Raw genomic sequence first — 21,520 nt, 5'->3', positions numbered from 1 at the left:
TCATAATAAAGCACATGCATCCGAAAACATGGAAGAATTTCACATTAGGTTTCCTATTATTTAGAATTTTGTATGGTGTAATATTAAAACGCCGGTGAATGAAAGATTTGTTCTGAGTAAAACATGCGGTAGATACTGCCTCAGCCCAAAGATATTGTGGTAAATTCGCATACGCCAACATAGTCCTTGCAGCTTCGCATAGTGAATGATTTCTTCGTTCAACAACTCTATTTTCTTGTGGAGTGTATGGAGAAGAGAAATTATACGAAATTCCTTTGTCTACCAAAAACAAATCAAGAACATTGTTCTTAAATTCAGTTCCATGATCACTCTTGATTTTGCGAACATTCTTTTTCAATGTTATTTCCATTTTCTTGATTAAATCAATCATGATTTGTGCCACTTCGGATTTTAATCTGAGAAAATAAACCCATGTGAATCTGGAAAAATCGTCAACAATAACTAAGATATACCGGTTGTTGTTGAGTGTTGAAACTGTCGAACGACCACATAAATCAATACGTAAAAGCTCCAGTGGTTCGACAATCTTTGAATCAATTGTGATCGGATGACCTTGTTTATGTTGCTTGCCAACTTCACAAGCTGCACATAACGAATCATTATCGAATTTAAGTACGGGTAAACCTCTTACCAGATCTTGAACAACAAGTTTGTTGATGTTGCGAAAGTTGAGATGTGAAAGTCTTCGATGCCAGAGCCAACTTAAGTCATATGTGGCTTTCGAAAGAAGACATACTGCACGTTTTCCTACAATCGGATTGATATCCAATGTAAACATATCACCTTTCCTCTTTGATTTGAGCAAAACCACTTTAGTGTTGATATTCAAAATTATGCTACCCTCTTCATTAAAAAGAACTTGATTGCCAGTGCCCACAACAAGTTGAGAGACACTTATCAAATTATGTTGCAGACGTTCAACATACGCAACTCGATTCACCGTGAATTGACCATTCTTGATCTTCCCATATCCTTTGACTTGGCTCTTTTGATTGTTTCCAAATTTAACAACTCCAACATTTTTCAAGCTTCGAAAGCCTCTAAGATTCTCCCTCTTCCCAGTCATGTGACGAGAGAAACCACTATCAATGTACCATTTGTTATCGTATTGCTCATCACAAAGTACCTACGATATTTGAAAGCATTTAGGTACCCAATGCTTTTTGGGTCCTTGGAAATTAGACTTCAACAAAGAGTTTAACGAACAACTTTTGACCCAATCACAAACTTTAGTTTTGAGACTATCAAAAATGTCCACAGCTTCATTTGTAGGGATTGAAACGTAAGAATTTATTGGTTTCGTATGTATACCGACATTACCCTTCGTATTCTGAGTTCGTGATTGAATTGTCTTCACTTTTGTGACTGGTTTCCATGCTTTCACTGAGATATTCGAATCTTTTGAGGTTGAACTACCGTTTGAAGAAGTATTCACATACTTCTCATAAGCTTTGTTGATCTGTTCTTTAGAGTATTTGCTTGATTGATAAATTTTGCCTCGTCCTTCGAGCCAGTGATCAATATTCTTTCTTGAAGTTATCCCTTTTTCATGCGAAGCTTTCAATGTTTGTTTCTTCGTATGATTAGAAAAATTTGGCTTCTGAGGAAAAAAATAAACTTTTGGTTTTGAAACAAAATATTCAGCATAGAAAGTATCAACAGTTGATCGAAAATGTAGACATTGAGAAAAGATCTTTGGTGGATTAGAATTAGCTGAAGTTTTCCTTGAAATGTTAGGTTTTGACACTTTCGAAAACCTTGGTGTTGTATTCAATTCAAACTTAGAATGAGTTGATTGATGATATGTTTGTTTTCTTTTGAAAAAGATGAATTTTTCACTTTGAAAATATATTTTGTTGATTTTAATTTAGACACATTTTTGTTTGATTGAGCGAGATTTTTCTTTTTGTCTGAATAATTTTCTGAATTCACAGTCTTAACTGATTTCGTCGGTTAATTTAACATCTTTTGAGACTCGATTTTTTGCTAAAATGTTTTCTTTCTTGCTTGTCTTTTTGACATGTTATTTTCTTTCAAAAATTTGTCAATTTGTTCTTTGAATTCCTTTTGAATTTAATTTGACACCACTTTTCATTTCGTCAACCATTGGTTTGGTGACGTCTTTTTCAAGCTTTGATTTTTCAACCCACTTTCTCTGTGATTTTTGTCTTTGAAAAACATATGAATTCTTTGTAAGATTGTTGTCAATTGTGCTTTGATTTGTGAAGGATCCATCATCTAATGTTTTCAAATTGTCTTCTTCAACCAACTTCTTTAATTCTGATTAGACATTTTCAATGCTTCTAGTTGTTATGAACACTTGGTTTGGGAAAATGACATCATCTGTACACTTGAAATTTGGGTAAACCACTATATTTGTTTCAAGGTAATGAGCACCTTGTTCATTCAACACTTTTTCGTACTCTTGTGTATCACTATACACTTGGTCAACTACAATACAAGGAATTTCTTCTTCCTTTGAAAATTCCTTTTTCTTCGAAAGTTTCTCATCTTTTTCATCATAACTATCATCTGTTTGACTGTCTCTGATTTCGACGAAGTCGAAATCACCAACTTTCGAAATTGAGGGTTGATCAATATCAATCTTAACCAAAAAATCATTAACTTTTTCCTTCCCTTTAGATGATGATGCAACATTAATAATAGACAACTGGGAACAATCAACATCCTCAAGTTCACTAATTTCACAAATATTATCAGAATTATCCTCAATATTAGCAAAATTAGATTAAGATTCAGATGTTGAATTCTCAGTCTTTTTTCAAAATGGGAATTTGTTCAGACTTAGTCAAAGTATCATTTACAATATTAACTAATTTAGTTGTATCAAGACATTCATCTACTTTGACTATTCCATATCTATATATCTATCATCAAGAACTTTGTCAAATTCAGCTATCTCTTTCTCACAATCATACAAGATATTATCTACCTTAGCTCTTTCGTAAGCTAAAAAAGGCAATAATTTTCTATGTTGTTCTTTGCTTATTTCGCATGAATGATGTAATTCTGTTAATTTCCCATACAATCTCTTAGCTGAATTACAATAGATGTTTCTTTGAGCTAACAACACTTTTATCTCTCTTGACAAATTATCCCTATCAACCATAATGTTTGTAATCTGAAGTTCTAAACAATCTACTTTAGTATTTTTCGAATCTAACTTCTTCTATGTCTTTAACAACTGAATAGAAAGCTTCTTAGCCTCATTGCTAGCATATACCACAACTGAATCAAAGTAAGTAACAGTTTCATCGAAAGATACCAATTCAAAATTATAAGCATGTACTGGACTATTAAAAGATTCAAGAATATTACATACCTTTGTTGTCATTGGATATTACTTCGTATGCTTCTTCATCAGATTCCTCCATCTTTGCAAACATTGCTCCGTGTGTCAGATTTTGCGTCTCCTCATCATCTGATCCAAATGACCAGATCTGATAAGTTCCATCGTCTTCTTGTTCACCCATGGCAACCAATGACATGTTTTTCGCCTTCGCACGAACTTCCTCCAGTCTTTCAGCATAATATGCTTCATCTTTTATCTTATTCTTCTTCTCATCCTTCTTCCTTAACATGCAATCATTAGCTAGATGATTAGTCCCATTACGATAGTGATAGTCTACTCCAGCATCTCCCTTCAACTTCTTCTCACTCTTCCCATCAACAAGCTTCGCATCCTTCTTCTCATCACTTGCAATTTTATTCAAAAAACTTCCTTTCATCTCAGGTAACTTAATCTTTAGATTGAATGGCTTTTTGATGAACTTTTTGACACGATTGTTCGAATAAAACGCTATAGCTTCATCATCAGAATTCATAATGAATCCCTCTTCTTCATCAGGTTCACTTTTCTCATGAGTTTCTTTCTGAGTCATTTTTGAAACCAAAGCTAGTGGACCTCCCAAACTTGCCTTCGTTTCGTCAGCAATTTCGTTCACTTCACTTTTGTGTGATTTTAACTGATTGTACAAATCATTCAAAGTTGATGTATCAAAGCTCTATTGATTCTTAACCATCATGCTTACACCTTGCCACTCCTTTCTAAGACCCATAACGAAGATAAGATGACTGATCTGGTGATTCCATATCGGTTGCATCGATAGATTAATTCATTCAGACGATCATAGTATACCTTAATTGTTTCACCGTCTTTCTATCTGAAGTCTTTTAGTTCAACCATGCATTGTTTCACTGAGTTAACTCTAGTCTTCTCGCTTCCCTGAAATTTCTCCTTTAGATTGTTCCAGATCTCCTTTGCAGCTGTACAACTCCTCACATAGTTGTACATAATTGGAGGCAAAGCTCCTCGCAGATATCTCATGCATCTATTCTCCAGCTTTTTCAGACAATCAGTTTGATTCTCTACTATAGAATTTCCAGAAGAAGATCCAATTGGTTGAACATTTGATGGAGGATTGTGATTACCAGTAATACACATCCACAATTCTTCATCCAAACCTTTGAGATAATCCTATATACGATCAACCCACTTATCATAATACTCAGGGATTAGCATTGAAATTTTGGTTGACGATCCTAATAAATGAGAAAATTAAGTCATGGAATTAAGATTGAATGACGCCATTGTTGTACGGAAGAAAACTTTGAGAATTTTGAAGAAACTTTGAGAATTTGATAGCAAAGTAGTTGATTCAAATTGAAATCGGTAGATGAACACCCGATTCAACAATTGAAGTGCAAAATCTAATCACACACTAAGATCCAATGAATTTTTCACTTTTCAAAAAGTGCGGAAACTTTTAAACCAAAAAGTTCATTTAAAAACTTTTGAAAAGATGAACATCAGATCAGAGATATGATTCCTGCTCTTATACAAAATGTAGAATCAAAGAGTCGAGTATGAAAATTAATCAGAGTATGAAATCAAAATGTATGCGAGATAGAACACCGATGTAAATAAGATCTTGTTTCAGCTCAATATTACGCTTTTAGGTTTACAGAGTGCAAAATAGACAAGACTGTAAAAACCTTATCTAACTCTAGTAAAGACTCCTATTTATAGGAGATGAAAAGCGTACAAAAAATATACTAAGGACTAGACAAATAAGCTTCGAATAATGTGCCCTGGTAAAATAGATTACAGAGAATACGAAGATTATACTACATACGAAGACCTATGACACTTTGACTAATTACAACCAAATTAGACCTTATAACAATACTCTTGAAATCTTAACCAATCACATAATCCAAATCACCTCCGATGATGCCATACAAATTCCTTGATTTCTTATGCTGACGACTAAAAATCATAACACTTGCCCTGACTGACGAATCTTCATCCCATCTCCCACTGTCGAAGAATCCGTAAACCCTAATCGATTTTAACCTGATAAAATATGAAACCGCCCTGTTGTCCCAATGACCCAACAACTCAAGCAACTGACCCACCACCTTCCTACTACCACTCCTTTCCTAGCAATGACAGTGTTTGAACCCAATAGGTCTTCCATAGGAAACTGCCTCCTACCAGAACAAATGCTAAAATCATTGAATCCTGACGATACTGGTGAACTAACCTGCTGAGTTCTGACACTGTTTGAACAAAATAGCTCTTCCATAGGCAACTGCTGCTCCTACCAGAACAAATTCAAAAATCACTAAATTCTTACGATACTGGAGAACTAACCTGCTGAGTTATGACCATAGACATTCCACTCAATACCCCCGAACTGATTCCGACCAAAAACAAAATGGTAATCAAACACATTGGAACCCGCTACACATGATACAACCCCTAAATAACCCACCAACGCTTTACGGTATGCAACATGCATAAAACAATTCTCGAAGGTGCAACCCATCATTAAAAGAGATTTAAACCCATGATAACGCTTACCCAAACTAATATAACATTTCATGAAACATCAACACTAATAACAACCGAAGAAAAAACAAAAGACAGCATACCCGCAATATCACCTGCTGGAGCATTAGCCTTCCCGGTACGACACTGAAATAGCCGACTACTCTTTGTTGGGGTTCATGCCCTACCCTCACGATTATCAGAAATACACAAAATAACAGGAGCAAGTGCACTTTGGAGACAACTCGTTCGGAACGTATTATCCATCTCCGATAACCACTTCCTACTGGTAATAGGGTCCCTTTCTCAATAGAATGCATAAGCTCCACAAGCACGGAGCTCACGGAAAGAAAGAGTGCGAGCTCCAACGATTGCCATAATCCCAGCACGAAACACTCCCAAGCGCTCATCCAAGATCTCGAAAAACCCCTTTCTGACCTAACCAAAAATCACAGGAGTCTTCTCTAAAACACCGCGGGTAATTTTTGATGATATCAATTCCCACATCCACTCGCTAATCGGATCAGTACCCTTACCTGAGTCGGAACCAAAACCTAAACCTCCTTCCTAGAAGCTCATCACCAAAATGAAATACAATCATGCAGAAGATCATAACATACTCAAGAATCCTCTTCCTCAAGCTTCTTAGATTCTCCAAGACTCTCCCCGATTTGAGTATGGATCATGTGCTTTCAATAGTAAGAGCCCAATACTACCTTCCACACACCTATCCATACTTTCCTCAAGAATCATCTCGAATCCTCTAAGTCACCTTCTCAGACTGAATAACCAAATCTCACTAAACAACGTGACCACACTCACTTCAGTACTCCTTAGGCTCTCTTAGGTTCCCAACCTCACTATGTCATCAACCGCTAAAGAACTCGCATAATGCCAGTCATCCACCTCATGAATAGCATCATATTCACTTAGTAGTTGACTCACCACATCTAAGAGTTTCGAAAAGCACAAAGCAAGTAGCGTTCGTGCAGTAACAATCTGATCCAAAGAACAGTCATAGAACAGTCAACCCACATCTCACAACTCATGCTAAAAATACCACCCTTACAGTTAGTTGCCTATTGCATGCAAATTATACACATAACAAGATCAAATAGACTCTAATAAAAGACTCTACCTTAGGACCAGAACCAGACGAGGAACAGGAAATAAGGCTAAGTTAATTAAGTTTTAGCAAAACATTGACAAATCAGAGTAATTCATAAAAGGCGGAAACATGAGGCGTATGCCCTGCAATCGTTTCGAGCCCATCCATTTAAAAACCGAAGTACCTGAAACATAAACTGAAAACCATAAGCACAAAGCTTAGTGAGTTCCCAAAAATACCCTACAACATACAACCATAGATTACCATGCAACATACATATAGTGGCCATAGGCTCCCCCCCTATGGTCTTTATCTAGTATGCCATGGGCTCCCTCATGGTCTTTACCTGGAATGCCATGGGCTCCCCCCCCCCCCCCCCGGACTGACATCCATTTGTCATGGGCTCCTCCCAGGGTCCTTCATGCAAGTATCACCGAGCCAATTAGCATACCAAATAACACGTAATGGGCGGGCATTGGTGCCTTCGACCCATGGATATAGTGAGAAGACTCACCTCGTACTGCTGAATCATGCAGAAACACCCTTGGCTACTGGCTGAGAGATCCCCGAACTATCAGTCACAAAACAACTCCCAATTAACAGTTGGGTTCCAATCCATAACCACAACTCCAAACCTAGGGTAAAAAGAGCATTTTACCGCTAACCTAGCCTTGACCAAATCTAAGACCCAAACATACAACTAAAAGGCCTAAAGGTTAATTAATCAACAAATGGCCCAATTTTCCAAATTGGGCCCAAACGCCTTACATGGGCCTTACCTTAAGGCCAAAACATTCTTTCTCGTCCAAAACACTTTGTATTTCGTTGGCCATTAATAACTTAACCACTCAAGCCCAAAATATCAAGAACCACTCGTGGCCCAAATCATGGCCCAATTTTCCAAATTGGGCCTAATTCCCTTCGTAGGACTTCTCAAAATCACTATTAGAGCACAACCTGATGGCCAAATAGGACCAAGACACATAAGCCCAACAAATGGCCCTCATCGAAGACCAATAGCGAAACTTCTGCTGAGGCGTATTCAACTGCACGGTAAACGTATTGGTTGTTTTGCTTGTACGTTGCGCGTACTAAATTATACGCCCAACCTACTCCTCCATTGTGACAAATCCTTCATTAAGCTCCAAATGCTTAATCCTTTAAGTCAAAACCACATATCCGCTTCTAAATGGATGTTTAGAACCATAATGTCACTGACTTGGTGACTTTACATGCCCCAAAAACACCCATTCTCAAAGTGTAGCATTCTACTTTCATGAAAAGGACCCAAACTCAACCATAGATGGTTTTAAGCTCGAAAGGTGCCAACTTTATGGACCTTGAACCTCAGAAACACTAAGAGGGGCAACTCAAAGCTCCTGGGGTGGAATCAAGACAACTAGATCTCATTCTCGGGAGCAAATTAAACCAAAACTGATAAATGATAGATCTAAGACATCAATGATCAAGTTCAAATCTTTTTACCTGCAACATGCTGGAAATGAGACACATGAGCAAGATCCATATTCTCTTCATTTTTTCCCATCCTTGCACCAAACTCCATCTTCTAGAAATGGACCAAACATACCAAAAATGGACACCGTGAGCTCAAATTGCCACCACGAAGACTAAAAGACGATTTAGGGTTTTGAGACGGTGGAGTCTGACCTAGAAATCAAGGAAAAGGGCTAACATTATGCTTATATAAGGTACAACCCTAAAATTAGGGTTTTCAACCTAACCCTCGTACGCTCAGCGTACCTCCTCGTACGCTAGCGTACGAGGTATCTTACCCCGACCCACTTCGCAACTACACTCTGCATTCCTCCGGTTATGCTTCGTGTAAATCCTTATATATATATATATATATATATATATATATATATATATATATATATATATATATAAGGATTTCCTAATATATGCCTTAAATGCATAGATAAAAAACATTAATTATGAAAAATATTTCCATAATTAAATGTGAAATGTATTTCTTAAGAAAATTATTAATCTATTTCATATTTAATTATGGTAATATTTCTTATAATTAATATATTTCACATTTAATTATAAAAAAATTGCCGTAATTAATGATTTTCATTTTTTTGGAAAAGGCTGAAATATTATAAAAATACCCCAAGATTGCACGCACCTAAAAGGGGGCAAGGAGAACATACCAATACAATTAGATTGAAATAAAATTAAAGCGACGAAAATGGGAAAACAGTCTGGTCTTCCCACTCACAACAATCCTTACTACCCGTACATTTCACTCACAAATACACAAGGGATTTAACGTTCTCCACTATTCTGAAAGGAACACTAAAAATTTTCTTAAAGATTCGATCATTTCTAGCTTTCCAAAGACACCATACTAGACCATAACAAACAGCTAAGGCAATGTGATTTCTGCCCAATGCTCTGAATGTCAAAGTCAATAAATTCAACTAAGCACGGGTAAACCGCGGGAGTAGTATGAATCTATTAAGGTAGCCAAATGTCTCGTCATCTAATTAACGATTGTCATATGTGCCTTTAGTCATATATTAAAAAACCCGCTATTAATTTAAGTAAGCAATATCAGAATGGCTATCAAGATACGTTTGAATGTGAAATTACATTAATGGTACCTACTATATTCTTCACCTTCCTTATTATTTTCAATTGTAGTTTCTAAAATTTCCAAATTCACCCTCCTCAACTCTCTAGTACACGTTCGGATCACGTCAAATTCATTCATAATTTGGCTTAACACCCATCATTGTAAAAAATACCCTTTAAATAATAATTAAACCCTTATACTTCATTTAAATATAAAAAAAATTATAAGACTTTTAAAGTATAAAACATCTAACATGGACTAACGTTGTTTTATACTGCTTGTAGTTGTTTAAAGTTTTATCTCACCTATGATTCATAACTTTACAAAATGATTTAATATATTGACATTGATAAGTATTGAAAACGATATATCAAAGAATATTGATTATAATATTTTCACGATATATATATATATATATATATATATATATATATATATATATATATATATATATATATATATATATATATATATAACGATATATTGAAGAGTATTGATTATAACATTTTCAGGATATATATATATATATATATATATATATATATATATATATATATATTATTGTATTATATTATATTATGGTTCTTTTGATTTGATTGCTTTTATAACATTCATTGATTTATGGTAGTATTAACAAATTTTGCTTAAATATAAAAACCTAAGAACGATTTTTATTTTTGAGTAAATTACACAAATGGTCCCTACGGTTTGGGATAATTTGCACGTTTGGTCCCTATCTTATTTTTTTAACTCGGAAGGTTCCTACTGTTTGTTTTTGTTATGTGCTTTGTCCCTACTATTTGTTTTTGTTACACGTTTGGTCTCTATCTTAGCTAAAAAGACTTTTATTTAAATATATAAAAATGATGGAGTAGATAAGATAAGGTGAAAAGTGTGAGATTGTGGGTGTGTTTATTTAAATAAATCAAAAAATCAAAGGCAAAATAGTCTTTTTAGGTAAGTCAGGGACCAAGCACGTAGAAAAACAAAAAAGTAAGGATCTTCCGAGTTAAAAAAATAAGTTAGAGACTAAACGTGTAAATTACCGTAAACCATAGGGACTATTCGTGTAATTTACTCATTTTTTTTGTACTAGGACTCATATCAATGGGATGCCCTTGATTAAAAATAAAAGCCGGCAATTCTATTGTGGTTTTATGAAGTCGATAATGATAACAACCTAACCATTTTATTGGAAGTATTAAAAAATGGCTAAAATTTAAAACTTGTGTTTCCTTTCTTTCAAAAAAAACTACCTATCGTGTGGTAATTTATGTATTTCTGTTGTTTGTCGTATGGTTTATAATCATCTTAGACAAACATACTATTGAAACTCCTTCCTTCTTCTATAAATACCCATAACTGTCTCTACATTTTCTTCATCTAACGTGTTGCGGGTTCTTCCGTTTCATCATATATAACTTAAAAATGGCAAAAAGATCAATTGCCACCTATACAATCCTTCTCCTCCTCTTCGTTCTTGCCATTTCAGGTGCTCAATCTATCAAGTTGCTTTAGATACTTTTCCAATTTTTTACTTATTATTCTGATTTTGTTTCCTTAAATGCTAACAATTTATGTTTCTTAATTGTTTCTTTACAATCAAGAGCAATATCAAGTTATATAAACAACGAGACTTGTGTGACTTTTGCATGATGTGAACAGAAATCGGTACAGTGAAAGGAAAACTATGTGAAAAGACGAGCCAGACTTGGTCTGGAAAGTGTAATTCCAAGAAGTGTGACAAAAAGTGCATAGAATGGGAGAAGGCAGTCCACGGAGCTTGTCACAAGCGTGAAGGGAAAGGCGGCTGCTTCTGCTACTTTGACTGTGACAAGAAACCTCCAAAAGATGCAAAACCAGTTCCTCCTGATGCTGTACCACCGCCTCCAAAAGATGGTTCCCCTCCAAAAGATTCGCCTCCTGCTGATGGCGGTGGTTCCCCTCCTCCTGCCGAGGGTGGATCCCCACCTCCTGCCGAGGGGGGATCCCCACCTCCAGCTCCTTCACGACACTAAACGCCTGCTCATGGTAAAAGGAAAGGGGCTGATCAGGGACTAGGTTGTAGCCAAAAAAGTGCCACAACTTGAGCTTCTGTCAGCCTAGATAGCAAGCCTTATATGATAAAAATAATGGAGAAAAATGCGTCCTAATTAACAAATTTAGCATTTTCAAAGGTGTAATATCTGTTTCGTTTTTAATCGATAACTTAAGATTCAAGGCATTAGTACTTTGTTAATATAAGAAATCTACTTTTATAATCATGTCCAATAGGCACCAATAAAAAAAATATATGTCCTGGTATGCAAAATATTCCAACACATGCATGTAAATACATAAAAATATTGTATGGCATTTATATATTTACAATACTAGAAAAACTGGGAAATATATACCCATAATTTAGCGACAGCCAACTGAAAACAAATTTCGTCGATAATTATGGACGACATACCGACGACTCCAGTTTACTGACGGATTAGCTACACTTTAGCGACTGATGCCTATACGACGTTGTTTAACCTGAATACCAAAGAAATGCCGAAAACATGATTTTACCGACAGATTAGATATGATTTTATCATTTTTTACTCTCTTTGACTTAGTTCCGACATGACCTTTTACCGACATATATCCAGTCTTTAATCTACCTGTATTGTCGATTTACTTTTCTAAAAATATGTAAAATTTCAAGTTTTTTTTTGTCAATATGCCGAAAAAAAATCAATACTCAAAATTTATTAATAAATATATTCAAATACAAACCTCACTGAACATTAAAGATAATATGTAAAAATATACAAAAAAGTGTCCCACTACCAAGTTTTACAAAGTTGTTCTGTACCAACTAAGAAATAACACAAAAGCAAACAATACCAAGTATGTTTACATATTCTGTTGTTTACAAAACTAAGCAATATCATCGGGTAGATTACGGGTTTGATTACCGAGCATATTCCATTTCCTGAAAAACATGGTCATTTGTTCTTTAATTTGCTCTTGTACTTGTCGCATGGTAGAAACTTCATCACACAACCTTACAACCTAAAAAATGGTAACAAAACTAAGAAATAACACAAAAGCAAACAATACCAAGTATGTTTAGATTTTCCATTGTCTAAAAAACAAAGAAATATCAATGTACTTAAGTTTATTCTAAAAATATGCTTAACAGTTAAACCATAATAGGAATGTCATTTTGTTTATTATAGCAATGTACTTTAGTTTATATTTATAGCAATATATTTAAGTTTTAAACCATAATAGCAATGTATTTTTTAATTATCAATTTAATCCAAACTAGTTTTCAAACAATCTTTACTTTAAAGCTGATATGTGCAGTGACATCTATTAGACCATGATAGGTATAAGAAAGAATGATAACTTAATCTTAGTTTTCGATTCTAACTTATCTGAATATATTTAGTATAAATCGTGTGTGTAACGTTGTCGACATGGTAATATAAACAAGAAGCGAATCACTTTGCTCCATTCAGATGTGATCTTGGTATAATTTAGCTTAGAGTGAAATATTGTATGTGAATTTTGTTTACTTGGAAATATGACAAATGAGCCGTTCACATGTAAATGTGAATGACTCAACGATTTGTTAGGCCTCATTTATGTTGGATTAGTGTCTAAGTCCATAACTATTTTGGTATGTACTTGACCCGATTGTGCATGGTCCTTTTGGGTTGCCTTCACCAAAGCAACATGATTAGAGAAATAAATAGAGAGAGAGAGAGAGGTTATTATGATTTATTAATATGTTATAAGAATAATATATTAAAGGAGAAATCATATTTGTTTAATTAATATTGGTCAATAATTAATTAAGAATTAATTTTGTGATCAAATGTAATTAATTCAACTAGAGGGGCTGAATTGTAATTATGTGATAGTTGCAAAATAGGGCAATGGTTATCCTTGTTAAAGGATGGACGAATTCAAGGATAAGGATATCCTTGAAATCGTTCAAGGCCTAAGAGATAAGGGTTTTTCAAGGCTTATCTTATGGTTGCTTGATGTGCAAGTAACTAGATAAGGATAAGGACTAATACCCTAATCCCAACCCTATATAAAGACCCCTAAGGCTCATGAATTCGTCCAAGCCTTCCCTATAAGTCCTAAGGACGAATTCAATACCTCCCCTCTCTCCTCATATCTTCTCCATTTGCTCTTGGTGTTTGTAAGCCATTAGAGGAGTGACACTTGTGACTCTAAGCCTTCCAAAGTCAATTCAAGAAGGAATTGGGATTGTTATTGCTACATAACAATCAAGGTAATATCATAAACCTAATTATATGTTAGTATGATTATTTGAATGCTAGAATTAGGGTTTATAGTCTTGGATTCAAAGCATGTACAATAGAGAAACCTAGATCCAAGCATTAGGGTTTGTATGAGTACATAGGATGTCTTATGACCAAAACCCATAAGTGGTATCAGAGCCTAGCTTGGTTTCAATTGTATTGATGCATTAGATATCTGGAAAATTCGTTTTTTTGGGTTTCTGGAGGCTGGACTCGCCGAGTCCATAGCTGAACTCGCCGAGTCCAAGGTGACTCGACGAGTCCAAGCCTGACTCGACGAGTCAACTCGTCAGATGGGGATAATCTCAGGATTTCTTGTTGTTTTTGCATTGGGATAGTTACCTTATCATGTTAGATCAATATTAATCCGATTATATGATATATTTGACTATAATTTTGATCTAATTGAAGATATTTATCAATTAATAAGATAATTGTTTCCTTATAAGATAATTGATTAATTATTTTGACTAAATTGATAAATTGTTTTGCAATAAATCATTAAATAAATCAAATATGGATAATTATGTGATTAAATGTTAATTTGAATTATTTGTTATTTGATCCTTGCTGTTATGAAAAGTTTCATATTTTGCCCTTTAGGTTTTATAGTTTAAATTTGAACCCAAAAGTTTTGTTGTTTTGAAATTTAAATAGTTAAAACCCTAATGTTTTGAAAAAGGTTTCAAAACTTGCCCTCAAGTTTTGGAATTTAAATTTTGATTAAATAGTTTAATTTTGATGTATATTTAAATTCTAAACCCTAATGTGTTGAAATGTTTCAAAACTTGCCCTCAAGTTTTCGAATTTAAAAGTTGATTAAAAGTTTAATTAGGAATGTTAAATTCTAAAAACCTAGCATAGTTTTGAAAAAGTTTAAACCACACCCTTATGGTTTTATTAATTAATTAAGGTGTATAATTAAAGGAGGTTTAATAAATCCATAAAAGTTTTGGTTTCCAATTTAATTGAATTAAAGGTATAATTGTTAAGTTTGACCACCTAATATTTTAAAAGTATAAAATACACCCTATACTATATATAACATTAAAAGTCTAACATTATATATATGTATGAGTAAAAGTCAGTCTTATTGTTAGTAGGCCTCATTCACGAAGCTGGTCTATAAGGGGTGTTTAAGGAAATTGCCTATAAAATGGCGATTGAATGGGTATCCACTCTTACCCACCGCACTCTTGACTAGTGGAGGGTCGTTAGCCAAACGGGTAGGATAGGACGAAACCTTCCATTATAAGTATAATGAAGTATAAAAGTAACTAAATGTTTTCATAAAATTCTCAATCTTAGTTACTTAGGCAAAAGTGAATTGATGCAATTCCATGAAATTACACTTTGTGCCCTTGCGAAGACGTTAGTGGAGCGTGTGTGGTTTACCGGCACACTAAATGGTTCTAAGCAAAGGTAGCAAAGGGTGACTCAATGTTTGTCATAGTTCGGTGGAGCGTGTGTGGTTTACCGGCACATCAAATAGGTGACTGTAACATGTGAGGGCACCATGTAAGTTTGCATGGTTATTCACACCCGCTTTGTGATCCTCGGCATCCCAGTCAGAAACAAGAGGGGCATATCGAGATTTAAACATGCCATTGAAAGTACAATGAATCTCAAAGGATCTAGGAGTTTTCATAGATTTAAAACTTAAAATTCTTTTTCGTTTTTCGTGGTGGAAATTAGTGAATCGTCATTCACTTACCTTCAAATATTCTACAATTAGGGTTACGGCATCCCACTCCCGAGTTGTAGAATATTGTGTTGGGTCCTAGCCTTAGTATCTCATTTGGGTGATTTACTAAGGACTCAATCAATCAACTAACTTGAATTTGTTTTTCTCTCGTTTTGTAGATGTCAAAGTTCGACAACTATGGTCTTCCCAAATCCCGTGGAACAAGCATTCCACATGAAGATGGTATTCCATGATTCAATCGAGGAACAAGAAATCATGCTTCACTTCCTCATCCTCCTCCTATTGTTCTCCCCAACCCACAAGATCGAAGAATTGAAAGGTTCAATATCACTAAAGCCTTATTGGAAATGAAACATGAAGATGGTAAACCCGTGTGTACCCACGTTCTAGGAATGAAATCACACATTGATAGGTTGATAATGTTGGGTGTGTCATTCCCAGATGAGTTGGCTGTGAATTGGGTTTTGCAGTCACTTCCTGAATCATATAATGAGTTCAAAAGAGAGTATTATATGATGGATCATGACGACAACCTCATTGACCTAACTGACATGCTCATTGCTGCTGAATCAGAAATGATTTGGCGAAGCAATGGAGCGTATTTGTTGGGAAAGTCAACCGACCATGCTTCCGAGGACGTTCCAGGAGAACCGACCTGCATTTGCTGCCAAAAGAAAGGGCGTTGGATATAAGTCTGCCCAAAGAGCCTGAAGAGTCCAGAAGATGGGAGAGTCAAAGAGTATGGCTGCGCTTCAGGTAAAATCCACTATCTAACTCCATTAAGTTCCTATTCATTAATTCTTAATACATAATGTAATAAGATTGCATTTGAATGTTTTACAGGATCGGTGAAAAGAAAGGAAGCTTGGTGAAAGAGCAAGATGAATCTAATCACAAGGAATGGATCTTGATCGCATGGACTTGAAGATTAGATTTTGATCTTAGATAGTTATGATAGAGTTGTTAGAAAATTTTCTTTTGAAATACATAGTTTTCAATGGATTTTACATTGTAAGGACAAATGTTTTCCGCTGCTTTTATAAATAAAATAAATTTTCGTTTGACTTATTTATTTATTTGTTTATTTCCTTGCAATGAAATCGTTATGAAAATTGGTGTTTGCATATTTCTACAACAAATGGATATGATTCTTATTTATGGTGTTTATGGAAAAGTCAAGAATTTACCAAATAGGGAGAGTTTCTCATCGCCCAAGTTTCAATTGGACAGAAACTTGGAATCATGCAACGTGGATGCACGATGAATGAGAAATTTCGTATTTGGAAATTAGACTAATTCATTGACAAAGTGTCAAGTGAAGGACTAGGAGATCGAGTACACAAAGTTGTGTGTTGATCAAAGTTCACCATAAGAGTAACAAAATATTCGTCATGATTTACTAAAGGTTTAGTAAATATGATTATACTTATAAGATTAAGTGTAATTCTGAATTGATTGAAAAAGTTTAAATCAATAGTAAAACGAACAACAAGAATCAAGTAGGCAGAAAGATAAAAGTTTCTCCATTCTAAGAAGAAGGGAGAGTACCTTTTATGCTTTATGATAGGTCTTAATGATTAAGAACCATATCTCAATTGATCCTCTAAGTGACTCTTAGTACAATTGTATGTCTAAGAAGAGGAATCATGAATTGAAGAAATGGTTAAATCAAAAGTCAATCATACTTCGTTCCAAATCAAGTCTTAGAGTTAAGATTATGACATTGAGTGAAAAGTATTAAGAAGGTTTATAACATTCATCAATTGTGGAAAGTTGTGATGTCTTGGATAAGACAAAGACCAACTAAGACCAAAATTATGAAGTGTTTTGTTTTGATAAAAACTACACTAACTCTTGAATATTTGTTTGTCAAGAAATGTTTTGACAAGAGAATTGTATATGTCAAGGAGTCAGTGGGAGTCTTTATAGTCTTGAAAAGTTTCAAGAACAAATCAAATAAACCTTATCGATCATCACTAGCATACGAGTTGAGGTTTACAACCTATCGTGATGACATTATTTGGTTTCTGTGCCTATCCAATCGAGTTAATTATGCATGTGAGTTCTATGAATTCTCATTTTGAACGCATAAAAGGGAAGGCACCTTAATCAATGAAAGGTACATTGATAGGAAAGGGTGAACTTCTTAACTACTTGGAAGACGTGGTGGGCAGTTGTGCTACCATAAGGCAAGAAATCAAGATTAAGAAAGTTCGGTCCATATGAGTTTGAATTTGTCGTAAACCTTGGTTTTAACAAATTCACATGGATAGGAACACATACGCCATTTAAATCTAAGTGTCATAAGATTTCCTCCTTCATGAAAATGATTGTGACAAAATGCTTTCACTAAGAAAGATTTTAAGAAGATAGTGATTATAAAATTGCATTCTCAAATTCGATTATGGTTACGGCATCCCTTTCCATAATTTGAATTGTGAGGTTTGGCAATTAGTCTTAATTGTTTAGACACACATATGAACTATCGAAGGCAAAGGTGTATAAGTTCAAAAATCCTTGATAAAAGATTATTAAAGCACTAAGTATTAGAAACATGAACTTAAGAAATTCAATAAGTATTGTCTTTCTGGAAGTTGAGATGTTTATGAATACATGTCGAAGCTAATGGGAGCATAAGTGTTATGTTTTAATCATCATGATAGTGGGAGCATAAAAGTTATGATTGTATGATTATTAAGGAAAGTATTGCAAGGTTAGCAATATTAATTATAGAAAACAAGAGTCATACTTTGCAAAGCTGTAAGAGTTGAAAGGTTGTTTTGCTATAATTAAGGGAGAGAATTTTATGATTCATTTCAAATCTAAAGGATTAGGTTGAGAAATGTTAATAAACTTAGTCAAGGGTACATAGTGTGTTCTTAAAATTTCGATTATGATTATGGCATTCCTCTTCACAATTCGAATTTTGAGAACATAGCAAATAAAACATTATGCGTCGTGTCCCATATGCTTCGAGTATAGGATAGATTGCAAATGCTTTAATGTTTGACCATTCTAATTTTTTTTTCCAAATGTCTAGCGCATTTAGAGGGAAAAAGGACTAGAATCAGTTTTGACTAAAGTAATTAAACAACTATCAAAGGACAATCCAAAGTTCGATGAGGATTAGTCACTTGTGAGTAGTTGGAAGCATGGTGTTGGATGGACCATATTGACATTATTATGAATAGAAAAGATTCTATTAAGAATGAGTTTTCATATGGAAAATATGGAAATGTGTCCATATTGGATGGACCATATCGACATCATTACGAATAGATGAGATTCTATTAAGAATGAGTTGTCATATGGAAAATATGGAAATGTATCCATATTGGGAATTGAATATTAAATAAAATCTATGACTAGATTAGAAACTTTTATGCAAAAGGATGTTCAAAGGAATGTACTTTGAGTGAGAGACATCACATCTAAGGAATTGTCTTGTAATAATCTCCGATAGAAGACTTTATAATATCATTGGCAATAGTCTTTGTGACTTTGGTGCATTGGCATTACGAAAGGGTAAGTTGCATAAATGTTAGAATCTAGCATATTCTATAAGTGGCAAGAATTTGAAATTCTTAAACTTATGAAAAATGGATTTGGAGTTGTGAAATGAGAATGATTGCAAATGTGTTCAATGTGATCTATTTCACAAAGTAAGAACCATAGGTAAACATTGTGTGCATGCTAGGAGCATGGGACAAGTGTAATAATTCAAGTACGAAGTTGATTACCCGAAACGACAAATAATGAGTAATCAAAATGGTGATAAATAAAAGGTGTTTTATTTATACTCAAAGGTTTGAGGCCATATGGGATTAGTATTATTCTTGTGTTTCACATTTACATGTTTTGACTTCCAGAATAATTGAGTTTATTAAGAATAATCGAATTATTCAAACGAGCCACAGTCGTTCATATGTTGGAAGTAGATATGAATGAAGACTGTCATGAATTGGTGTGTGGATTGTCTAACGAGCATTAGACATAAGCAAATGTTTGCTGCAACGTTCATGAGTGCTTATGAATATGAATTTGAGCATTAGATGAAACCCACGCTCACTTGGATCACTCCATGAATTGTATCACGAGTAATTAGTGAGACGATAACATCTTATATTCTTGAAACCGAGATGTGTGAGTTGTATCTTGCGAATCGGTTGCACATTGATAATATGTAAACGCACTAGTAACTTGGTGTTATAAAACATATTGTTGTGTGTGATTTGGTTAGTGAGTGCAAGCGAGCATTGTATCAAAGTTTATCCATTCCTTTTATTGAAAGTAGGATAAAAGCGATATCTTTGGGCCCCTCGATGGTTTAGTGATGACAAACGTAAATGCTCGGCTGGGCTAGGGCTAATTTGATTTGTTCAATTAGTCAGTCATCATAAATCAGAAATCGAGAAGTAGTACAAAGAGAATGATTTGAAATCATATCTCATATGATATCTAGAATGGAGGAATATATGATCCCTTATCTAAGGACACATGTATTTGATATGATAAGAGTTGACAGCGGATTTGAAAAGCTACGATTGCAGATCGGGATCCAAAGTCATACGCAGAATAGTTATTAGACTTATCCAAGTGGGAGACTATTGGATTAGTGTCTAAGTCCATAACTATTTTGGTATGTACTTGACCCGATTGTGCATGGTCCTTTTGGGTTGCCTTCACCAAAGCAACATGATTGGAGAAATAAATGCAGAGAGAGAGAGGTTATTATGATTTATTAATATGTTATAAGAATAATATATTAAAGGAGAAATCATATTTGTTTAATTAATATTGGTCAATAATTAATTAAGAATTAATTTTGTGATCAAATGTAATTAATTAAACTAGAGGGGCTGAATTGTAATTATGTGATAGTTGCAAAATAGGGCAATGGTTATCCTTGTTAAAGGATGGATGAATTCAAGGATAAGGATATCCTTGAAATCGTTCAAGGCCTAAGAGATAAGGGTTTTTCAAGGCTTATCTTATGGTTGCTTGATGGGCAAGTAACTAGATAAGGATAAGGACTAAAACCCTAATCCCAACCCTATATAAAGACCCCTAAGGCTCATGAATTCGTCCAAGCCTTCCCTAGAAGTCCTAAGGACGAATTCAATACCTCCCCTCTCTCCTCATATCTTCTCCATTTGCTCTTGGTGTTTGTAAGCCATTAGAGGAGTGACACTTGTGACTCTAAGCCTTCCAAAGTCAATTCAAGAAGGAATTGGGATTGTTATTGCTACATAACAATCAAGGTAATATCATAAACCTAATTATATGTTAATATGATTATTTGAATGCTAGAATTAGGGTTTATAGTCTTGGATTCAAAGCATGTACAATAGAGAAACCTAGATCCAAGCATTAGGGTTTGTATGAGTACATAGGATGTCTTATGACCAAAACCCATCAATTTACACGGACTTGTGTGGACCATTTATATCTACCATACAACATGGTGAGAGATATTTTGTAACATTAACTAATGATTTCAGTATATATGCATATGTTTATATGATTAAACATCGGTTAGATGCCTTTGAGGCGATCAAGACATTCCAAATGATTATGATTCTCCGATCTGAAAGAACTAGAGTGTATCGTACTCATCAGTTTTACGACTATCGTAAAAGTTGTGGAATAGCTTTGCAGCATAATGTTGTGTCTCAGAGGAGAAATTGAACATTGCTTGATATAGTTAGATTAATGATGACAAATCTGATAAATTTCTGGGGTATTGCCATAAAGATTAATGCTTATGTCATAAACCTTGTATGAACTAATATGGTTTCAAAGACGCCCTATGAAATGTGGAGTCGAGTTTGTTCCTCATTGGTACATATAAAAGTTAGGGCTATGAGGCTTTCGTTCATCACGAAGCAATTGACAAGCTTGATCCGAGATCAAAGAA

The 21,520-nt window shown here is 34.5% G+C and overlaps 1 protein-coding gene across 1 annotated transcript; it reads left to right on the top strand.

The window, feature by feature from the left end:
- The first annotated feature begins 10,921 nt into the window (after window positions 1–10,921).
- LOC111919043 (major pollen allergen Art v 1) lies at window positions 10,922–11,846 on the top strand. The gene is made up of 2 exons (XM_023914657.3): window positions 10,922–11,077; window positions 11,251–11,846. Exons 1-2 carry the CDS (start codon window positions 11,014–11,016, stop codon window positions 11,601–11,603), a joined length of 417 nt encoding a protein of 138 aa, XP_023770425.1. The 5' UTR covers window positions 10,922–11,013; the 3' UTR covers window positions 11,604–11,846.
- Window positions 11,847–21,520: the final 9,674 nt, after the last annotated feature.

This window comes from Lactuca sativa, chromosome 7, assembly GCF_002870075.4.
Source record: "Lactuca sativa cultivar Salinas chromosome 7, Lsat_Salinas_v11, whole genome shotgun sequence".
Taxonomy (NCBI): Eukaryota; Viridiplantae; Streptophyta; class Magnoliopsida; order Asterales; family Asteraceae; genus Lactuca; species Lactuca sativa.
Note: the sequence above shows the minus strand (reverse complement) of the source record. Positions and strands in the feature narration are given on the sequence as shown.